At 47.0% G+C, this 22,511-nt stretch overlaps 1 protein-coding gene across 5 annotated transcripts; it reads left to right on the top strand.

Annotated features, from left to right (window-relative positions):
• The first annotated feature begins 3,777 nt into the window (after positions 1-3,777).
• On the top strand, positions 3,778-17,351 carry LOC114869498 (uncharacterized). Of its 5 annotated transcripts, none has more exons than XR_008692490.1 (5): positions 3,778-4,511; positions 5,351-5,429; positions 5,731-5,966; positions 6,082-7,677; positions 16,639-17,351. XR_008692490.1 is itself a non-coding variant. In XM_055502161.1 (4 exons), the coding sequence occupies exons 2-4, from the start codon at positions 5,385-5,387 to the stop codon at positions 6,239-6,241; spliced, it is 441 nt and encodes a 146-aa protein (XP_055358136.1). In that variant the 5' UTR covers positions 3,778-4,413; positions 5,351-5,384; the 3' UTR covers positions 6,242-8,240. The 5 variants fall into 5 exon arrangements, 3 of the variants coding, with proteins under 3 accessions (XP_055358136.1, XP_055358135.1, XP_055358134.1); XR_008692489.1 differs by lacking the exon at positions 16,639-17,351 and adding an exon at positions 10,482-11,291; XM_055502161.1 differs by lacking the exon at positions 16,639-17,351 and having other exon boundaries at positions 3,778-4,413; positions 6,082-8,240.
• Positions 17,352-22,511: the final 5,160 nt, after the last annotated feature.

Below are 22,511 nucleotides of genomic sequence, written 5' to 3'. Positions count from 1 at the left end.
CATGAGAGACAATGAACCACATGAGATACCGGCTCAGACGTCGCCCGGTCTAACAAGGTCTGCATCAGGTGTTGGGGAACCAGAGCACCTTGACGAGAAGTGGGCTACTGGAACAAGAAAGAAATGGCTGAGATGCGAGAACAAGGCTCTGTTGGAATGCTACTACTCAAGTAACCCTAGTCAGAGGGGTTACATGCAAAGAATGTGCGGTGAATGGGAACGGAGAAACCCACATTCAAGGCTGACGGCGAAGCAACTAGTAGCTCAGTGTTCCAACATCCACAAACGGCAACTGCTATCACAACTTGAGATTGACTAGGTACAACACAAATGCTACGGCAAGGGGGAGCCAGGACGCCAGGTCAGAGGGGAGGTTTCATCATCTCCCCAACCGGAAATTGGGTACGAAGCCCCAATAAGCACAGATACGCTGAGCGAGGCAGCGACTGACCTGAAAGATAAGATCATGGCGAGATTAAACAGGCAACCCCGAACCCCACTACAACGGCTAAGTGAAGTACCATCAGAAAGTCTCATGGAAGATGTGAATGCAGCATTGAGAGCGATCCCTACCACAACAATCACAGAAACCAATGAGCTGGTATACGCTTCAGCATCAGTGATCCTAGAGGTGCTTGGCTATAAGAGCAACCAAGGGAGCCATGAGAAACAGTACCCACCATGGAAACGAAGGTTGGAGGCAAAAATCAAGACAGCTCGGAGGGAAGTGAGCCAAATGACAGAGGCCCAGAGAGGTGCAATGAAAAGACCAATTGACTAATTTGTTGTGAGAGAGTCTATGGTGTGTGTGTGTGTTGATGTGATGATGTGTGTTGCACATGTGGGTGGGTGTATGCGTCTGTGTTTGTGTGAGTTGGTATGCGTGTGGTGCGGTTGAAGTGTGGGGGGTCCGGTTTTTCGCCCGGGGTACGATGATCGTCTGCCTGGGTGGTCTCTTTTCTGCTGACCCCACCAATTGCTGGCCTTGTGCTGCAGGCCGCTGTAGCGCCAGGGGATGAGGTCGGGCCGATGGGGTAGGCCCCGCTCCGCCCATGTGGGGGTGGTGGACTGGGGGCGGGCCCCACTCTGGGCGCGGGGGCATCTTCTGGCGGGCTCCCTACGGACCGTGGGTCCTCGGGCTCTACTCTCTCAGGCCGACCCTCCCGCCAGGGGGAGTGTTTGCCCCTGGTTCTCATGGGGCGGACAGCGTTGACCCCCGGTGGCCCACTCTGGCCTCGGGTGCTGTCTCTGTGGCTGCTGCAGCTCTGCCTGGGGGGCTCTGTGTGGGCGGCTTGGGTTGCAACACCTGCCCTCCTGGAACTGAAGGTGTGTGGGCTCCCTGGCTGCTAGGGTTCTTTCCTCTGCTTGCTGGATGGGCGTAGGGGCGGAGCCCCTCACATCACCCTGGCTTCCACAAGTGGCATTGTTCATGCACCAAGTGCACAGTGGCAGACATCCAACAAAGAGTCTCAGGTATGAAAAACTGGACAGCACCCGGCCCTGACATGATCCACGCCTACTGGCTAAAGAAACTCACTGCAATCCATGAGCGCCTGGCAGCACAAATGAACCAGCTGCTAAGGGATGGGACTCACCCTGAATGGCTAACCAAAGAGCGAACGATCCTGATAATAAAGGATCCCTCAAAGGGTACTGTCCCATCCAACTACCGGCCAATAACCTGTCTCTCCACAACATGGAAGCTCATGTCAGGCATCATCGCCGCTAAGATAAGTGGGCACATGGGTCAATACATGAGCGATGCACAGAAGGGCATTGGTAAGGATACCAGAGGAGCCAAACACCAACTCCTGGTTGACAGAACAGTTGCCCAAGACTGCAGAGCGCGACACACCAACCTGTGCACAGCCTGGATCGACTACAAGAAAGCCTATGACTCAATGCCACACACATGGATCACTGAATGCTTGGAGCTGTACAACATCAACAGAACTCTAAGGGCCTTCATTGCAAACTCGATGAGGTTGTGGAGAACCACCCTTGAAGCCAATGGGAAGCCACTTGCCCAAGTATCCATCAAATGTGGCATATACCAAGGAGATGCACTGTCCCCACTGCTGTTCTGCATAGGTCTGAACCCCCTCAGCCAAATAATAAGCAAGACTGGCTATGGATACCGACTCCGGAACGGGGCCACCATAAGTCACCTCCTCTACATGGATGACATCAAGCTGTATGCTAAGAATGAGCGAGACATCGACTCGCTGATCCACACCACAAGGATCTACAGCTCAGACATCGGGATGTCATTCGGGCTCGAGAAATGTGGGAGGATGGTGACAAAGAGAGGCAAGGTAATCCACACAGAAGGGGTCTCACTTCCAGAAGGAACAATAGCAGACATTGAGGACAGTTACAAGTACCCTGGAATACCACAGGCGAATGGCAACCTTGAACAGGCAACAAGGAATGCGGCAACAGCCAAATACCTCCAACGAGTAAGGCAAGTCCTAAGAAGCCAGCTCAATGGCAAGAACAAATCCCAGGCAATAAACAGCTACGCCCTGCCAGTGATCAGATACCCTGCGGGAATAATAAGGTGGCCAAAGGAAGAGATACAGACCACAGATGTTAAGACACGAAAGCTCCTCATCATGCATGGAGGGTTCCACCCCAAATCCAGCACCCTGAGACTGTACGCTAGCCGCAAGGAAGGAGGCCGAGGACTAGTGAGCGTGAGAGCCACTATCCGGGATGAAACATCCAAGATTCATAAGTACATCAAGGATAAGGCCCCGACAGATGACATGCTGAGTGAATGTCTCAGGCAGTGGAGCACAGAGGATGAGATGCTGGAGGAGGGACCATCATGGGAGGACAAGCCCTTGCACGGGATGTACCACCGGAACATAACTGAAGCGGCTGAGCTCAACAAATCCTACCAATGGCTTGAAAGGGCCGGGCTGAAGGACAGCACAGAGGCACTCATCCTGGCTGCACAGGAGCAGGCCCTGAGCACCAGAGCCATAGAGGCCCAGATCTACCACACCAGACAAGACCCAAGGTGTAGACTGTGCAAAGAGGCCCCTGAGACGGTCCAGCACATAACTGCAGGGTGTAAGATGCTGGCAGGGAAAGCATACATGGAACGCCATAACCAAGTGGCTGGCATAGTATACAGGAACATCTGCGCAGAGTTTGGACTGGAAACCCCAAGATCAAAGTGGGAAACACCTCCCAAGGTGGTAGAGAACGAGCGAGCCAAGATCCTGTGGGACTTCCAGATACAGACAGACAGAATGGTAATGGCGAACCAACCAGACATTGTGGTGGTGGATAAAGAGCAGAGGAAAGCCATAGTGGTGGATGTGGCAATACCAAGCGATGGCAACATCAGGAAAAAGGAACATAAGAAACTAGAGAAATACCAAGGGCTCAGGGAAGAACTGGAGAAGACTCGGAAGGTGAAGGCCACAGTGGTGCCTGTGGTGATTGGAGCACTAGGGGCTGTGACCCCCAAACTGGAGGAGTGGCTACAACAGATCCCTGGAAAAACATCAGAAATCTCAGTCCAGAAAAGTGCAGTCCTAGGAACAGCAAGGATACTGCGCAGAACCCTCAAGCTCCCTGGCCTCTGGTAGAGGACCCGAGCTTGGAAAGTGGATGAAACCACCCACGGGGGGTGAGAATAGAGTGTGTGTGTGTAAAATATATATATATATATATATATATATATATATATATATATATATATATATATATATATATATATATATATATATATATATATATATATATATATATATATATATATATATATATATATATATATATATATATATATTAGTGTTTTGAAAATGCACCTATACAATTTGATTTTATCTTATTTATCACAGGGTGGCAGCACTGTGCTGTATCTCCAACTGGTATCATCAGTTACTCCTTTCAGTTATCCATGGCTGCTGCATCTTAAAATTATTGGGTCAATTATTGGGTGAATATGGATTTACTGTAAACTAAAACTAGGTCATCCTCCTCATTTGTCAAGACACTAATGCATAAAGCAAATTAAGATGCAGCAAAGGTCACTGTCTTTCTTATGGATTATGTAAAATTCATACTGAATAGTGAATAGTTGGAATTATTTGTCAAAACACTTATGTAAAATAATCTTTAAAATGTGCTCCCACTAATCACTATATATATCACCCCTTATCCCTAATCAGTGTGTATATATAAGCGCCTGCTGCTAATTCAGATGTTAGTGTGTAATTGAAGGTGACAGTAAGCCTGTCAGCTTACAAAGCCATTTTGCATGTACATGTGAATGTGAAACTTTGCATGCGTCACTAAAGAACTCTAAGGCATTATGAAGGGAGAGGAGACGCGGAGCAGGGAGGGGGTGATGGCAGGAATAAAGCTTGTTGGAAAGCAAAAAATGAAAAAGTAAAAGTAAGTAATAATACAGATCCTTAATTTCAATAGAAGTAGTCCAGCACGTTCTTGTTGTGATCCTTTGTGAAGATGAGCTGTATACCTGCTAATTCAAGGTAAGCCTAATGACTGATGAAATTACTGTAAAGATGCATGTTGCGCAGTGTGGATTTGTGTTTAGTCATCTCTAGTAAAAACAGGGCTACTGTAGATTTTCCTTAAAGACAACAGTTGATTAAAGTGTCATATTTCTTTTACTACACACATTAAAATATGTGAGAACTGGTTTATACATCACGAGGCTGGGATCAACAAAGTTAACCTTATGCTACTAGGCCATTTACTGTGTTCTGGTACTACCTGGGCACATTTAATGTCACACTTTAATGAGTGTTTCTTTTAGGTAGATTTCTAATTTAAATGTGATTCAACAGTAAACCTAAACATGCACTAATCATTTTTCTTGTTTGCGTCTTTATTGGGGAAAAAATGGCGAAACCTTCATATCGTTTAACCAATAAAAATAAATTTTTGTTTATTACCCTGTCAGATGTTTTATTTCTTCTCCATATTGGGTTGAGGAGTCACCTGCTGTTTAAGTCTCTTAAGGTATTAGGTTCTTCAGATTAAAATAAACACAGTGGAGAAAACTCTGCCTGTTAATTCCCTCCCCAAATGTAAACACACTGCCTTTTTTAGGGAATTATCATCAAAGTCTCACTTTTAGCTCTTCGGCATCTTTATCTTCAACTCAGCTAAGTTAGGGATTCAATGATTTTTCTAACTAGCATGCTCTTGCAGTGGATTCAGCTTCCTATAACTACATCCAAGTCAAGCTGAATTCTTTGTTCAATTATGTTGACCTGCAGCAACGCAACGTGAACTTTGCTGGTACAGTAAGGTTAAATATCAGGTGTAAAGGGACCAATATTTGTGTACATTTGTCTGTTTGCAGTGTGAGCGGTATTCTCACACAAGTAGAATCTCAGATGGAGACTCCAATTGAGAGGAAAGACAGCCTATCAGCCTATCAGGTACAGTTAAAGAGATGTTTTAATCTTATTACAGTTTTTTTTGTTTAAATGGCATTTGCTGTTTTTAATATGGTTTATTCTTTTGATATTATCTTTGTACAGTAACAGATTGGTCTCCTTGTATAAACCTTGCATGACAGCTTGCTGATGAAACAGAATTACACATTCTTTTACTTAGGCAATCTTCAAATTATTTTATAGACTGACATTTTTAATTTGACTTTTTTCACAAGATCACAAAAACTAGCATAAAAAATATATAGAAAACTACTCTGAATAATAATAAAATAAACCTTTTCAGATTTTTCCTGAAGCCAACATGGATAAAGATTCAAATAACACTTCCTATTCAGGAGAATTCCTTTGTCGAAGAGAGCGGCTTCCCTCTATTGTTGTAGAGCCTTCAGAGCACACCGATCTGAGGAGTGGGCCCCATAATCCCATAAGCAACAATGTGGACAAGAAAGACAACATCAGCACTGAGAATGCAGAAATCTCTTTAGATGGAGAGCAGCAGGATATGGCTATGAAGGGCAAGTAAGGACCAAAGTATTACAATTTATCTCATTTTTCTACTGAGGGAACGTGATAAAATTTAAGGGTCAATTAGAATTTATCAGTGAATTAAAAATTTTCTGCAAATTTTTTTCAGCTGCGCATTCCATTTTTATTGTTGCAGCATGTTTGCTAGGAAGTCTTCTATCGGACCATCCCAAGGCCAACTGTCCATCTCACTATTATCGCCACCCCCCTCCCCCACCCACCCCGAAGCTGCACCACCTTGTCTGCAGAACACAATCTGCATGGACTGATAGAGATTAAAAAGGGGCCATGTTTATTATAGGGATAGTCAGACAGAGTACCCCATTAAAACCATAAACACTTGGGACTGTAACATTGTTAAAAAAATGAGTGAAGAAAATAATAATTGAAACTTCATTGATCCCACAGTGGGGAATTTTATCTCTCTTTAACCTGAAATTTCACATGGAACTAACTGAAATAGCACATGGTCATAAATCTGAGCCTTTGCTGTGACACTTATTTATTGAACTTACGTGCTGTCCATTTCTTCTGATCATCCTTGAGATAGTTCTACACCTTTATTTGAGTCCAGATGTGTTTGATTATACTGATTCAACTGCAAATTGCAAATGAGAATCATGAGGTCAAATTAACTGCTTGAAGAGTTCAGAGCTGCAGTTAAGTTCCGAAGAGCACAGTGGCCTCCATAATATTTAAATGGAAGATGTTTGGGACAACCAGAACCCTTATTAGAGCTGGCTGTCTGGTCAAACTGAGCTATCGGGGGGGTTGTCCACCAACGTTTACCATCCAACCTTACAGGACTGGAGAGGATCTGCAAGGAGGCATGGCAAAGGATCCCCAAATCCAGGTGTGACCTAACCGAGACCAAGATGTATCTTACAGGCAATTTCTGGAGTGGGAGGAGATCTGCTCATGACCTAAATGGTGATAACAAACCTGAGTGTGATGATGCATGGTTTGTCTGCCTTCATGATGACAAAAATATTGGTTCAGGTAAAGTTTCGATGCACATCTGGCGCTAGTGCATGTTCACAAACAGTTCCAGGCCCCCCAAGAGTCCCTGGAATTCAGCCAGCAGCAGGTGGTTTCCCTTGCCACCAAAAACGAAACCTCGAAGGGAACGGTGCCATTCCTGATGGAGGACGTATCTCGGCTAGCTGCAGAAAATAAGAAGAATAAAAGAAAATATCATCGATCTGCAGGTCCGCGGCATAAGAGACAACCTGGTGTTACAGAAGAGATGAAGGAATACGTTGAAACCACAGTGGAAAAATTCCTGACAGATGAATCTTCCAGAACAAAATAAGAAGAATAAAAGAAAATATCATCGATCTGCAGGTCCGCGGCATAAGAGACAACCTGGTGTTACAGAAGAGATGAAGGAATACGTTGAAACCACAGTGGAAAAATTTCTGACAGATGAATCTTCCAGAACAAGAGGATGGCCAGCATCCATGGCCCATCGTTTCAAAGTTTCATGGCTTTAAGCAGAAGGAACTAGATAAGAGCCGGGGCAGACAGCTTAGGGGTAATGACTCAATCAGTTTCCTAAGGAGTTCCTTGACCGACGCCTCCTAGCATTCCCCATCCACAAGAGGTTCAGGGCAGCAAGCTGCAGAGCTGTCACCGTCGATAAACTGTATGTCAATGGAGAGCTCTACCATGACCGAGAAGTAACTCCATGGCTGTACCAACAGTGGTATGTAACAATAATGACACACACAAAAGACAGACAACTTTTAATCACGTTAATTTTGACAGCTCTAGGTCAAAGGTCACCTGCCCTTTCACCCTGACCTGAGGTCACAGGTTGCCCTCCAGTGTCAAGGGTAAGCAAAGACAGGGGGTACCTGCACTCTAACCTTGAATGTCAAAGGTCTGCAAGGTGCGCTGCTCCTACACCCTCTCAGGTTAGAGATCATGTAGGCATGTCAAAGGAGTGTTGCACTCGCACTCCTCTCATCCTGTTCGGTGCTAGATGGATCTGCTTTTTAGCCTGCGCTCACAGTATCACTGGCATTCTTCAAGGCATCAAGGCATTCTTCCTTCCCACCCTGTCAGGCTTTAGTAGGCAATCACACCTCTGTGCCAGCTACTCGGCTGTTGGAAACTAGGGGCTGGCGTTTGTCATGGGTCTATATGCGGTGAGCGAGTGAGTAAGCAGATGGTAAAACTCTGAGCAGTCAGCCTTCCAGTATTAGCCCCTTAGCTCATCCTGCATATACCCTTGCTGCAAGAGGTCATTTAGGATGCATGCATTCCATGCATGCATCCTAAATGCCCGGGATTTGTTCTTGCCATTGAGCTGGCTTCTTAGGACTTGCCTTACTCGTTGGAGGTATTTGGCTGTTGCCGCATTCCTTGTTGCCTGTTCAAGGTTGCCGTTTGCCTGTGGTATTCCAAGGTACTTGTAATTGTCCTCAATGTCTGCTATTGTTCCTTCTGGGAGTGAGACCCCTTCTGTGTGAATTACCTTGCCTCTCTTTGTCACCATCCTCCCACATTTCTCGAGTCCGAATGACATCCCGATGTCCGAGCTGTAGATCCTGGTGGTGTGGATCAGCGAGTCGATGTCTCGCTCACTCTTGGCGTACAGCTTGATGTCATCCATGTAGAGGACGTGACTTATGGTGGCCCCGTTCCGGAGTCGGTATCCATAGCCAGTCTTGCTTATTATTTGGCTGAGGGGGTTCAGACCTATGCAGAACAGCAGTGGGGACAGTGCATCTCCTTGGTATATGCCACATTTGATGGATACTTGGGCAAGTGGCTTCCCATTGGCTTCAAGGGTGGTTCTCCACAACCTCATCGAGTTTGCAATGAAGGCCCTTAGAGTTCTGTTGATGTTGTACAGCTCCAAGCATTCAGTGATCCATGTGTGTGGCATTGAGTCATAGGCTTTCTTGTAGTGGATCCAGGCTGTGCACAGGTTGGTGTGTCGCACTCTGCAGTCTTGGGCGACTGTTCTGTCTACCAGGAGTTGGTGTTTGGCTCCTCTGGTATCCTTACCAATGCCCTTCTGTGCTTCGCTCATGTATTGACTCATGTGCCCACTTATCTTAGCTGCGATGATGCCTGACATGAGCTTCCATGTTGTGGAGAGACAGGTTATTGGCCGGTAGTTGGATGGGACTGCACCCTTTGAGGGATCCTTCATTATCAGGATCGTTCGCCCTTCGGTTAGCCATTCAGGGTGAGTCCCATCCCTTAGCAGCTGGTTCATTTGTGCTGCCAGGCGCTCATGAATTGCAGTGAGCTTCTTTAGCCAGTAGGCGTGGATCATGTCAGGGCCAGGTGCTGTCCAGTTTTTCATACCTGAGACTCTTTGTTCATGTCTGCCACTGTGATAGTCACTGGATTCTGTTCAGGGAGGTTGCTGTGATCTTCCCTCAGATCCACCAGCCACTGTGCATTGCCGTTGTGTGATGCCTCCCTCTCCCATATCACTTTCCAGTACTGTTCAGTTTCCAGCCTTGGTGGGTCTGCTCTGCTGTTATTACCCTGCCATTGAGAGTACACTTTCGCGGGTTGTGTTGTGAACAGCCGGTTTATTCGTCTGGCTTCGTTGTCTCTGGTGTATCTCTTTAGGCGGCTGGCCAAGGCTTGTAGCCTTTGCTTGGCAGTTTCGAGTGCTTCAGGTATGGTCATCTGGCTGTACCTTTTGGGCATCGGTCTTTTCGTTGCACCTCTCTGGACCTCTGTCATTTGGCTCACTTCCCTCCGAGCTGCCTTGATTTTTGCCTCCAACCTTCGTTTCCATGGTGGTTATTGTTTCTCGTGGCTCCCATGGTTGCTCTTATAGCCAAGCACCTCTAGGATCACTGATGCTGAAGCGCATATCAGCTCATTGGTTTCTGTGATTGTTGTGGTAGGGATCACTCTCAATGCTGCATTCACATCTTCCATGAGACTTTCTGATGGTACTTCACTTAGCCGTTGTAGTGGGGTTCGGGGTTGCCTGTTCAATCTCGCCATGATCTTATCTTTCAGGTCAGTCGCTGCCTCGCTCAGCGTATCTGTGCTTATTGGGGCTTCGTACCCAATTTCTGGTTGGGGGCGGTAGCTTGAAGGGTCTTGCCCAAGGACCCACACTGGATGCTTATTCGCCCTAACGGGGATTCGAACCGGAAACCCCCATATATATATATCAATTCAATTTCATTTAGACTCTAGAACTCTTTGTCATCGTCAGACCGGTGCCAGCACCAACATTTTCCTCAAGAGGAAGGGCCCCTACAGCAGCAGCAGCATCTGCCAGCTCAGCACACCTTCAACGCCTTCCTGAACGGATCGGTTCTTAGATTCGTCGTTCAGTTATTACATACAGTAATATAGGTTGAATGACATTCAATTCTGTGATGTGCTGAAAAAAAGAGGTTTTTCTTTTCTAAAAAGACTCCGAGATTCATCCAGGGCCGCTGACCGATTACAACCATGACAGTAAGTATGGCTATTGTAAAACAATAATTCTTCTTCATCCTGGCTTTGTTCCCACTGTTGCAGGGTCAGCTCTTGGGTACAGTCGTCTCCATTTGGCTCGGTCCAGGGCGTCTTCCGGGGACGCGTTGACGATCTTCATGTCTTCCCTAATTCTGTCCATCTCTTTTTTTTTTTTTGATGGGGGCCACTCCCAGCCTCTTGCGCACCTCCTCATTGGCAACACGATCCCACCTTGTAAGGCAGAGACTGAGTACGAAACCCATCACATATCATTCGATCTTGTGTTTCATTGAGCGGCAGTCTGGAGCTCTCTGCTAAGACTGCTGCCCCGCGACCGATCCACGGATGAGCTTCGATTAAAAATTAAAAGTAGAGGTTTTTTGTTTTTCGTTTTTCTCTAAACGAAAAAAAACAGCTTTAAATCCAATTCCGTGTGTTTTTGTTAAAAAATATTTTTGTCCGGTTTATTGGTTTGTAAGGCGGTGCTTTTATTCAAATCTGTTTGCCGCCCATAGCAAGAGAAAGGAGACGCCGGTGAAGGTGGATAGATGGACGGATGGGAAATCAAGGTTTTGAAACATACACGGGCCGAATAAGTCACATCAGCAACTCATTCAGTTACAATGACATGCACAGTCAAAACAAATTCACGCTACATCTAGTGCGCCACTCCCCCGTTTCTCCCGTAGCCTGCATTTGCACATCCATACATTTGTGTATTGGTCACTCTCTGTCTGGACAAATGACTCCGAAACACGTCACGTGTTTGTGTAAGAGTTTGATGTCTCCACCAAATTATAAGCAGAGGTAACAAGAGAACGACTTTTTGTGTTTTCCGTTTGTCTCTAAACAATAAAAACATATTAACTCCAATTCCGTGTCTTTTTGTAAAAAACAAATATTTTTGCCTGGTTTATTGGTTTGTAAGGCGGTGCTTTGATTAAAATCTGTTTGCCGCTCATCGGAAGAGAAACGAAAACGCAGGTGAAAGTGGCTGGATGGACGGATGGGAAATGAAAATCTTGAGACGTACATGGGCGGAATAAGTGATCTCAGCCACTCAGTTACAATGACACGCACAGTCAAAACAATTCAAACTGCAGTTCTGCAGACACAGAGTAAACGCGTAGGAACAAACATGTTGCTTTAATGCGTCGCTGTAGATCTGCTGATTTCTGGCGTCCTGTCAAAATTACGATCGACAACTGCTGGAAAAAAAAATCCTATGATTATTACGGTTATTTACGTAAAATCTACGACAATTGGAAAACATTCATTAACAAGTTGTGGAAGTTTAAAGCCTAAATAAGCGGCTGTAGTCGCAGATGATCTGCGCTCTACGTCTTTACTTGGCCATGTGCATTAAAATTATATTAATTAAACCGCGACGCATAATCCTGGTATTATGTGAAGCCAAAATGTTGTATCAGATGTTAGAGCGGTGGGTGTGTACATATTTTTAAGAGACACCTTCTATTTAAAGACACGAAAGAGCTGAGGAGAATGAAAACAAGAATGTGTTGCTGCTGTGGCGCTGCCTGTTTTAAACCACACAGAACAATTATAACTTTGCAGTGAACAGAAAATAAGTAAGCCATCAATAAGTTGTTGCCCTTCATACTTCCCACGTTTGAGCACACAACAGATACTTAATAGTAAAAACTTAATAGTAAAATAGGTCTGGTGTAATATGTGTGTTACAGGTAATGAACAGTCGGACCTTAGTTACGCTGTAGTGCTTTGGAGGCTTCTAATCAACGCTGCGCCACGTGGTGGTTAAAACGAGACTAGCGTCCTGATGTTTTTCAGCCGGCTGCAGGATTAAAAATGTTCAGTCAGCGACGTACTACTGTATCTTAATTTCCAATGTAGATCAGACAGTGAGCCTTCCGATCTTTAAATGGGAAGCTGATGTCAACATCACCACTAATTACATGTTCTGGAATAATATATGTTCTGATTTATTTAGAATGACAAAAAATACAAATTTACAATACAATACAATACAAAATTCTTCATAGAACTCACTATACAGAACCAAGGATGTTCCAAATGGGTCTCACGAACTCAAATATTTGCCCTCACTGAACAGATAACACAGCAGATAGATTCCTACATGCATTCTGGTCATGTTCACCTGTGCAGCAATTTTGGCAAAGAGTATGTGAACACCTGTCAACCCAGTTAAGCTGTCCAATCCCAGTGGCCCCTGCACTTTGTCTTCTAGGAGATCTAAGTGGGCTTGATCTAGAGACAAACTCATCACACACACTTCTTTCTGCCTGTCTGTGTCGCAAAGAAAATCATCCTTATGAACTAGAAAACTAAAAAACAAATTAAGCATTACTCAGTACCAGAACAGCTTGTTAGATTATACCACCTTAGACACATTGTCTGCTTCATCAAATCAATGACCAAAACTATACTCTGATTGATTCCATTTCCAGGTAAGGATGCGTGGGGCTCGGGTACTGCGTCATGTCTGGCACAGTGGTGGGGGGGTGACTGGTGGTTGGGGGTGCCTGCCAATCTAAGGAACCAGGACAGCGGGACTGGTGGACTCTGGGCTGGCCGCATGGGTCCCCTGCGGCAGGGGTGTGGTGGCTGCTGAGACTGGCGGTCCTGTGCCGGAGTAGGGCCATTTTGAGGGTTGGCGTGTGCCTGTCTCCGGGGAGCGGAGGCGGGCCTCCCTGCCGGTGTGCAGGGGGCGGACCTGGGGGTGGAGACCTGGGTGACCTGCGTCCGGGGGACTGCCTCCGGGGGTGCCTGCCTGTGCCCGGAGGGGTGTCTCTCCCCTGGGGCGCTGCCCCTGCTCAGGTGGGGTGCTGCCTGCCCTAGTGGTCCGACGCCCTCTGGTGACTGCTCGGGCCTGTTGCAGGGGGGGTTGGCGGACTACTCAGGCTAGAACCTTGATTGGGCCCTGGGCGGAGGCTGGCCCTCAATGCACAACCGCAGAGTATTTGTGTGGGTTTGAGTGTAGCACTACACGGGGCGAGCATGGGCATACTTGAGCGAGAGAATGGGTAAGTGTGAAAGAAGGGTGAGGATGGCTCTGGCTGTGCTGCGTGTAGCGCCTGGGCAGTAGTACTGCGGTCCCTGGGTCTCGGCTGTCTCTTCCTGGCTAGGGGTTGTGGGGGGTGGTGGGATGGGTAGCAGAGCCAGTACTGCGGTCCCTGGGTCTCGGCTGTCTCTTCCTGGCTGGGGGTTGTGGGGGGTGGTGGGATGGGTAGCAGAGCCAGTCGGGAACCTGGCTCTGCGGACCCTGGTGCTCTGCTTCCCAATTACATTTCTCCACATTCATCCACTTAGGTCTGCAAGGGGCGTCCTGCTGATGGAGGGACCGGGGCTACCGGGAAGTGGTTCCATCCCTTTCAAGTGGGATGCTCTGCAGTTTTAATTGCATTAGCCATACACACTCGTCCAAGAATCTGGGTGCTCCTTCTGGGGGGGCCAGTAGACGGAGCCCTCCCATTGATGGCTCTGTCTGCTGGACCCCTTGGAGAATTGAATTCATTCATTGGGAGAATGAATTCATCTCCCAAAGTTCCTCACATACACATACACATACATTTAGGGCCGGGGTGGGCTCTTTCACTGGGGCCTGGGGCTGAGGCCAGTTGTGGCCTCGCCCACTGGCCCTGGTGGAGAGATCACCACCCAGTTTTAACTGCAAAAAGACATTTAGGGTGAGGGGGGGCACTGTCCGGGGGACACACCGTCAGCCAGCGGTTGTGCTCCTGGAGGTGTCACCCACCTTCAGTGCACTTTGGTTTCACACACTCACATCCAAGCTGGGTTACAGGGTTCTGGGGTACCGTTTCTGCTGCCCTCTGCCTCCCCCGGGTTGGGGGGGTTGGGCGGGGCTCGGGAGGAGCTGCGGTCCATGCCTGGGGCCACATGGACAGCAGGCCGGAGACCTACCCTCCCCACAAATGTGATCAAGCGAATGGTGTGGGAGCGAGAATGTATCTGAGAGTGCATTGGTTCACGTATGATTGACTAGTTTGTTGTGAGAGAGTTTATGGTGTGTGTGTGTGTGTTGATGTGATGATGTGTGTTGTACATGTGGGTGGGTGTATGCGTCTGTGTGAGTTTGTATGCGTGTGGTGCGGTTGGAGTGTGGCGGGTCCGGTTTTCCACCCGGGGTACGATGATCGCCTGCCTGGGTGGTCTCTTTTCAGCTGACCCCCACCAATTGCTGGCCTTGTGCTGCAGGCCGGTGTGGTGCCAGGGGATGAGGTCGGGCCGATGGGGTAGGCCCCGCTCCGCTCGTGTAGGGGTGGTGGACTGGGGGTGGGCCCCACTCTGGGCGCAGGGGCATCTCCTGGCGGGCTCTCTACGGACCGTGGGTCCTCGGGCCCCTGGTTCTCATGGGGCGAACAGCGTTGAACCCCGGAGGCCCACTCTGACCTCGGGTGCTGTCTCTGTGGCTGCTGCAGCTCTGCCTGGGGGGCTCTGTGTGGGCGGCTTGGGTGGCAACACCTGCCCTCCTGGAACTGAAGGTGTGTGGGCTCCCTGGCTGCTAGGATTCTTTCCTATGCTTGTTGGATGGGCGTAGTGGCCGAGCCCCTCACATCGCCCTGGCTTCCACAAGTGGCATTGTTCATGCACCAACGTGTGCCTCACCCTTTGGGTGAATAATATCAAGCTACAGCCTTACTAACCTTGTAGTGGGACACTTTCCAAATCCAACTGTAAGTATTACTGATACTTATCACTACCAATATCAATAATATTTGAATATGGAAATTGTGGTGTTGTATGTCATGACTTTTATTAAGTAGTATGTGATATGTATAACAATGCACATATGTATGTATATGATATGTATATGTTTGTATGAGTATGTGCACATACCTTAACACTATTATTGGTACTATTGGTATTAGTATTAATCTCCAAGGTAAACCACAGTACAAAAGTTGTTTAGTTATGAATGTGTTAGCCTAAGGTACATCCCTGCTTCTTATTTATTTTGCTCCGATTGTTTACTTAACAGATTTGCTTGGTTTTAGCAGCTGGTTGCACCCCTTACTCAAGTGGCTACTAACTGAGCTACCAGGCTAACCAGGTTCAAGCCCACCATAGCACCAAGTGACGGAAAGGAGGGTGCGCTTGCTTGTATTCAATGCATGTAAATGAATTTGCTCAGCCACAGAGCGGGGGAAGCTGCTTCTCTCAAGTGTGCAGGACACACTTGGTGCTATGGGCCCTTCTGGTAACTCCCTTTTGCATGTGCTACATAATGAGACCCGTGTTTTACTTGTATTCATAAAAATGCAAAAACAACATTTTTTTATATGTTTGTAAATAAATATAAAAGCTGATTTTTATTTTTGCTTTTGGAGGATTTATTGGTAAAATCACATCTTCACATCTTTTATAAATATAAAGAGAAGGTAAGTTGTAGAAAAAAATGCACATTTAGGAAGCATGCAAATGAAAAAAAACAATGTTTTGGGAGCTACAGGCCTGACAATGCCACGGCACCTCCCTCCTGCAAAACAAAACTTACCTTTTATTGTAATTTACAAATATGTGTGTACAATGTTTTTTTTATTTGCATTTTATCAATAAATCTCCCAAAAAAACTGTTGATGAGCTAACATGGAAAAGTGCAAGACAACAGTCAGATTTTCTATCTGACACCTTCCTCATTGTGCCGCCTCTGGTCGAAGCAGGCAACTGCGCCTGTCTGATACAACAGTAAGATTGTATAGTACAGTAAGAAATGTTGGTACTGTGCATTTTAATGTCTCCGTGAGAGGCAGTTTGGATGACCATAGCAAAGCCTGTGACAGAAAACACAGGTTTTGTTGAAGTGGCTTAGGGTGAACACCCCCTTGCCGTGGGGGGAACTGCCCCATTTATGGAACAATATAAGACGTTCACAGGATGATGGCTGAAATGTGTGGGTCTCTGCACCAGTCTGTGGGAAGCCCTCAAAAAAAGGTCTCTGGACCCGTCAGTGGGTTGGGTAGTGTTAAGTGCTTCAGGGCTAAAAAGTACCAAGGTTCAGTGTTTATGGCTCACTACGCCATTTTGACACAAGTTCACCTCTAGGGAGAATCTGAATTATGTCAGGCCATACCCAGCTCCTGAATGTTATGAATACGATCAAATGACTCTAAAGAAACGTGAGGACTTCATGGCATGGTACGCCAATTTCTTGCAGCACGTTTAATTTTGCGGCTTGTTTTTTTTCTGTGCTTTCTTACAGATACAGCATAGGGTGCTTAGTGATCACTCCATACAGAAGCTGTGCTGAGCTGAATCATCAGGATGGTCAGTGCAGCACAGCGATGCGGCGCGTCTGGCCTTCTCCCGAGATCCCGAGAGGCGCTACAGAAGGGTTACAGTGTAGCAGAGGTCATAGAGGTGTGTGGCATTTCAAAGAGCAGGGTACTTCTCTCTTTAAAGAATAAATCTCAACCTGTCTCAAGGGGAAGCAGGAAGCCAGCGGGTATCCAGACACTCTGGATGTTGCAAGCAGGCAAAAATACATTGATGACTATGCCGAAAATCAGGCCATTGTCTTAGATCCTGCAAACATCAGATTAAACCCTGCTAGAAGACAAGTGGCGAAGACTTGTTTGAAAAGCTTTTGGGGGAAACTGAGTCAGAGGTGTAATTTAATTCAGACTAAAATAGTGAGAAAGCCTGAAAGAAGGAAAATAGCATCTTTTCAAGATGCTATTTTCAGGAACCAGCAACGGAGGAGGTGGGGGAGGGCTTTGTCCTGGGGTGAAAAGCTCATTTTCCTTTTTTGTGGACCCCAGCAGCGGCGGTAAAATATGTTTTGTAAAAAGGTTTTTGAAAAACTGTAAATATGTGACCGAAGTTGCGTCTGATAATATTGTATAGATATATTTTTTGTCTTTTCAACCCATGTATGGGGAATTGCAGAGGATGAATAAATGAATAAAATTTGTAGGACTGCCTGTTTCTTTTAACGAGAAGAAGCTGTTTCCGCGAGGGCAGAGTAATTTAATCATTTTGGACATTTTGTTGTTTCATGCTCTGGAACACCCTGACATGGTTACATTTTTTACCAAATACAGACGCCATTGAAACATGTCCATTACGTTTTTAACTTAAAATGTTTTTCAAAAGAGTATGAATATGGGCAAATGCTGAGTCTAAACAGCATGCACATTATTTTATTTAAAAATTCCCAGAATAAGCTGCAGACGTCGACGCTGGCGTTTTGAGTTTTGAAGATGCTGCCAGGGAGCCGCATGGGTATAAAGAAGATAAGAAAACCTTTAATTGTATTGCAGTGGGGAAATTACTTCTCACAACAGCAGTACAGATAAGCGAGAATACAACTACAGAACAGTTTGTGTTGGCACAGTACAAAGCAGTACAGTACAGTTGGAGTGAGTATGATGTCATTGCAGGGTTATTGCACAGTAATGGGTATAATATTTGTACTGGTAACAATATACATGATTGTTCACAGATTTACACAGATATTGTGCAGAGCAGGTTGCTATATAAACCACTGATGCAGTGGGTGAGTGACTGTAGTGGGACGTGGACAACAGTTCTGATTGCACAGTCTGACAGCAGCAGGTAGGAAGGATGTACGATATCTCTCCTTCACACAGCGAGGGTGGATCAGTCTGCTACTGAAGCTGCTCTCCAGAGCAGACAGTGAGTCCTCCAGTGGGTGAGAGTCCTGGTCCATGATGGATGTCAGTTTAGCCAGAACCCTTCTCTCACCCACCTCCTGCACCGTGTCCAGAGTGCAGCCCAGGACAGAGCTGGACTTCTTGATGATCCTGTCCAGTCTCTTCCTGTCCCTCACCGTGATGCTGCTGCTCCAGCATACCACACCATACAGGATGGCTAATGCCACCACAGAGTCATAGAAGGTCTTCAGGAGTGGCCCCCTCACTCCAAAAGACCGCAGTGTCCTCAGCAGGTAGAGTCTGCTCTGACCCTTCCTGTACAGTGCATCCGTGTTATGAGTCCAGTTCAGTTTATTATTCAGATGCACACCCAGGTACTAAGAGTCCACTCTCTCAACGTCCCTTCCCTGGATGTGCATCGGTAGGATGACAGCAGACTGCTGTCTGCGGAAATCCACCACCATCTCCTTCGTTTTCCCTGCATTGATCAGGAGGTGGCTCCGCTGGCACCAGTCCACAAAGTTCTGAGTGAGTCCTCTGTTCTCTGCATCATCATCGTCGGTTATCAGTCCGACGATCGCAGAGTCAGAGAACCTCTGCAGAACACAGCTGTCCATGTTGTGTCTGAAGTCTAACGTGTAGAGGGTGAAGAGGAAGGGGGCCAGTACAGTCCCCTGTGGGGCCCCCACACTGCAGGTCAGAGTGTCAGACACACAGTCCCTGGCTCTCAAACTGAGGCCTGTTTGTGAGGTAGTCCACAATCCACTCCGTCAGCTGAAGGTCCACACCAGCCTCCTCCAGTTTGTTTCAGAAGCACGGGCTGGGTGGTGTTGAAGGCACTGGAGAAGTCAAAGAACATGATCCTCACAGTGCTGCCGGGCTTCTCTAGGTGAGAAAGAGCTCGATGTAGGAGGAAGATGATGGCGTCGTCTACTCCTATGCCGTGTCGGTAGGCAAACTGCAGCGGGTCCAGGTAGGTTCCCAGACATGCTCCATAACTCCACACAGTTCGCCTGCGCAGGACTTTAGGAGTCTGGAGCTGATGCCGTCTGGTCCAGCTGCTTTCCTGGCCTTGATCTTCCTGAGCTCACTTCTCACCTGGGTGCTGGAGAAGGATGGGGGTTGAAGGAGTGTCTCAGTGTGGTGTGAAGTGAGGGGGTATTGTTGGGATGAGTCACCAGTCTGCAGGGCTGAGGGTAAAGGGCTTTGTGTGAAGGTGTGAACGACTGGGGGCTGGTAATCCAGTGGTATGAGGTGACAAAAGGTTTAGAGGCAGCTGCTGGGCGGTGTGAGTGGGTGCTCGGTCAAACCTATTAAAGTATGAGTTCAGCTCGTTGACCCAGCTCAGGTCCCCCTCAGCCTGTGGGTGTGGAGCTTAGAAGCTCCTGTAGCTTGACTTACCCTCACGGATTTTCCTCCTCAGCTCCTTCTGCACCCTCCTCAGCTCCTCCCTGTCCCCTGATTTAAATGCTGTCTTCTTCTCCTTTAGCAGAGCTTTAATATTAGGGGTGACCCACAGCTTGTTGTTAGTGAAACACCGAACCCGCCTGGAGGGAACCGTGTTTTCACAGCAGAAGTTGATGTAATCCGTTACACAGGGTATTGCGTGTCCTCCCCATGTGGGTCGCAGAGCTTTAGGGCGATAGCAGGGGATCCTCCCAACCCAGCAGCCGCTGGGCTGGGACGGCAGGCGGGTCATCCATGACGGCTGGCGGAATCTGGGAGGGTGGAGCCAAGTCCAACCTCCTCTCGACGACCATGCTCCAAGGATCGAGGTGGACGCTGCTGTTAGAGACCGCGCCATCGCCGCCGGCAGGAGAGAGCATCCCTCAGGTGAGCGGCCGTGACAATGCCGGACCCGAGGCGGGCAGCGCCGAAGGAGGCAGCGCAACCCAAGCGCCAGGAGGTGCAGAGGGCGAGATCTCCAGGCTGGACGATGAGACCGGGACAGACGCTGGGACCAGAACTAGGGACGAGGACCAGCGAGGCGCTGGAGCCAGGACCAAAGACGAGGACAGACGTGGAGATTGAACACAGTTCAAGATTGATGGACACAGTTGACGCTGGACCTTCAGGCAACAAGGGGAGCGTGACAGACGCCGGACCACCAGGAGCCGAGGCGAACGTGGTTCCGACAGGAACAGAAACGGCTTCCTCTCTGGAGCCGACAGGAACTAGGACGGCGTCCTCTCTGGAGCCAGCAGGAACTGGGACGGCGTCCTCTCTCAGAAACAAGAAATAAAACGAGAAACAAAACCCAGGTCGTGACAGTAGCGTAGTAGAACCATACGTCTACGATCCCGAATCTGACCCTGAAGCTGAAGAGGAGGCTGTTGAAGTCACCACATTTCGGTTGATGCAAGATGTGTCTCATTGGTAATGTCGCATTTACTTCAATTTAATTGATTTATGTAATTTGCAAAGCAACTGGCGATTGCTAATGCGTATGCTAAATGGCCTGTGCAGCCTGAATATTCACAATACGACTTACCTGGAAAACTCTCGTTAATAGAAAACAGTACTTTAGCTTACATTATACAAATAAATAAAGGTTTGAGAGCATAGTTGAAATAATATAAATACATTTTACATTTACACATTTCAGGGCGGCACGGTGGTGCGGTGGGTAGCACTGTCGCCTCACAGCAAGAAGGTTCTGGGTTCGATTCCCGGAGGCGGCCCTGGTGCCTTTCTGTGTGGAGTTTGCACGTTCTCCCCGTGTTTGCGTGGGTTCTCTCCGGGTTCTCCGGCTTCCTCCCACAGTCCAAAGACGTGCATTAGGTTGATTGGCTTCTCTCCATTGCCCGTAGGTGTGAGTGTGTGAGTGAATGGTTGTCTGTCTATGTGTTGCCCTGCGATGGACTGGCGACCTGTCCAGGGTGTACCCTGCCTCTCGCCCGTAGCCAGCTGGGATAGGCTCCAGCACCCCCGTGACCCCGCACTAGGGAGTAAGCGGTTAAGAAAATGGATGGATGGATGGATGGATTTACACATTTCACTGTTTTTGTCTTACTTGTGCTGCTGCTCTGACATAATTTTATTTAAAAAATGTCCATTAATATTTAGAGCAATCACTGCATGACCTACCTGGGACCAAAAACCATTGGTTCAAATTATATATGGACCTGATGTATTTTTACTGCTTTTAATTGTTTTTTGATCAATCTTGATAAATCTGACAGTAATATGTCTCTGTATCTGAAGTTGTTACAGGTCTCTAGTCTACAGGCTAGTGAGCTGGTGCTGGGGATTCCTGGGTTGAAGAATCTGAGTTGCCATCTCTTCAAGCTTGGGTTGTAGGTGAAGGCAGAGTTTCCTGATGGATAAAACACTAAAACACTCATTGTTTGATGGATGTAGACCACCTGGGGCCCGTTTCAAGAAAGTGGTTTTGTGGAAACTCTGAGTTTGTTAACCCCGAAATGAGGAAAACTCAGAGTTTTCGGTTTCAGAAAGCGGGGCTACTTAAACCCGTAAAGCGGGGTAAGTTTAAGCCCGTTTCAAGAAGCGAGGTAATCAAAACTCAGAGTCAGTTACTATGGCAACTTACTCTGTGAACCAAACCTGGTCGCGAGCAGGTTTTATTCGGGAAACCTAGAGTTTCCTTCGGTCTCTGCCCCTTTTTAAAGTGAACAGTGTTTAAATGCCTCGTTTAATCTTTCAGTACATTCATAGAGTTCACCTGTTTCCTTCGCGCATAGACCAAAATGTCCGTTTCTAGAGGATCCTGTAGATGAGGACGCTGTATAAATTCACATGTCATTGAATTTACGCTGCGAGAGGATTTTAACGCCACAAGTTAATTTTCTGTCATATCGCCGTGCATATTTATTTGAGCGGTACCGTTTTTATCGAGACTCCATACATATATTGACAATCTTATTTACCCATACGTCAAACACATCACCCATCGTGATGGGTGGTAAAAAACAGATTTTTTGTGTTGCGTTACGTTTTTTTTTTTTTGCAAACGGTAGTTTTCTTTATAACATTGGAGATGCTGAGCACATTAGTGAAGCCACTGTTTGTAGAATAGTTCGACCTCGAGCGTTTCCTTGACACAAACTCCTTAAAGCCATTAAAGAGGAGTTTCACAGGATTGCAGGTATGTGGTATTTAATTTGTTTCATTGAGGCTAATCTGAAAAATGATGATCAGTTAATAAAATCTTGCTGTGATCTGAAATAAACTGATAAATGTGCAGGTGCACTGACTACTCTTTCTAATGTTCACTATAACTCATAATATATCATAATCATCAACATAAATGTGAACTCATGAATATATAGTGAGTCAACCCTAAGTAACAGGCTGCACTGTGGTAAGTACATGTATGTCCTATACACATTTCAATGCATGCACTCACACTCACAGGAACACTTCTATGCAGCACTAAAGTAATGTGAACTTTCTTCTAGGAGAGATTGACGGCTTTCTGCTGGAGATAGGGGTCACCCAT

This window comes from Betta splendens, chromosome 14 (assembly GCF_900634795.4).
Source record: "Betta splendens chromosome 14, fBetSpl5.4, whole genome shotgun sequence".
Lineage (NCBI taxonomy): Eukaryota > Metazoa > Chordata > Actinopteri > Anabantiformes > Osphronemidae > Betta > Betta splendens.
This window is presented reverse-complemented; position numbering and strand designations above follow the sequence as displayed.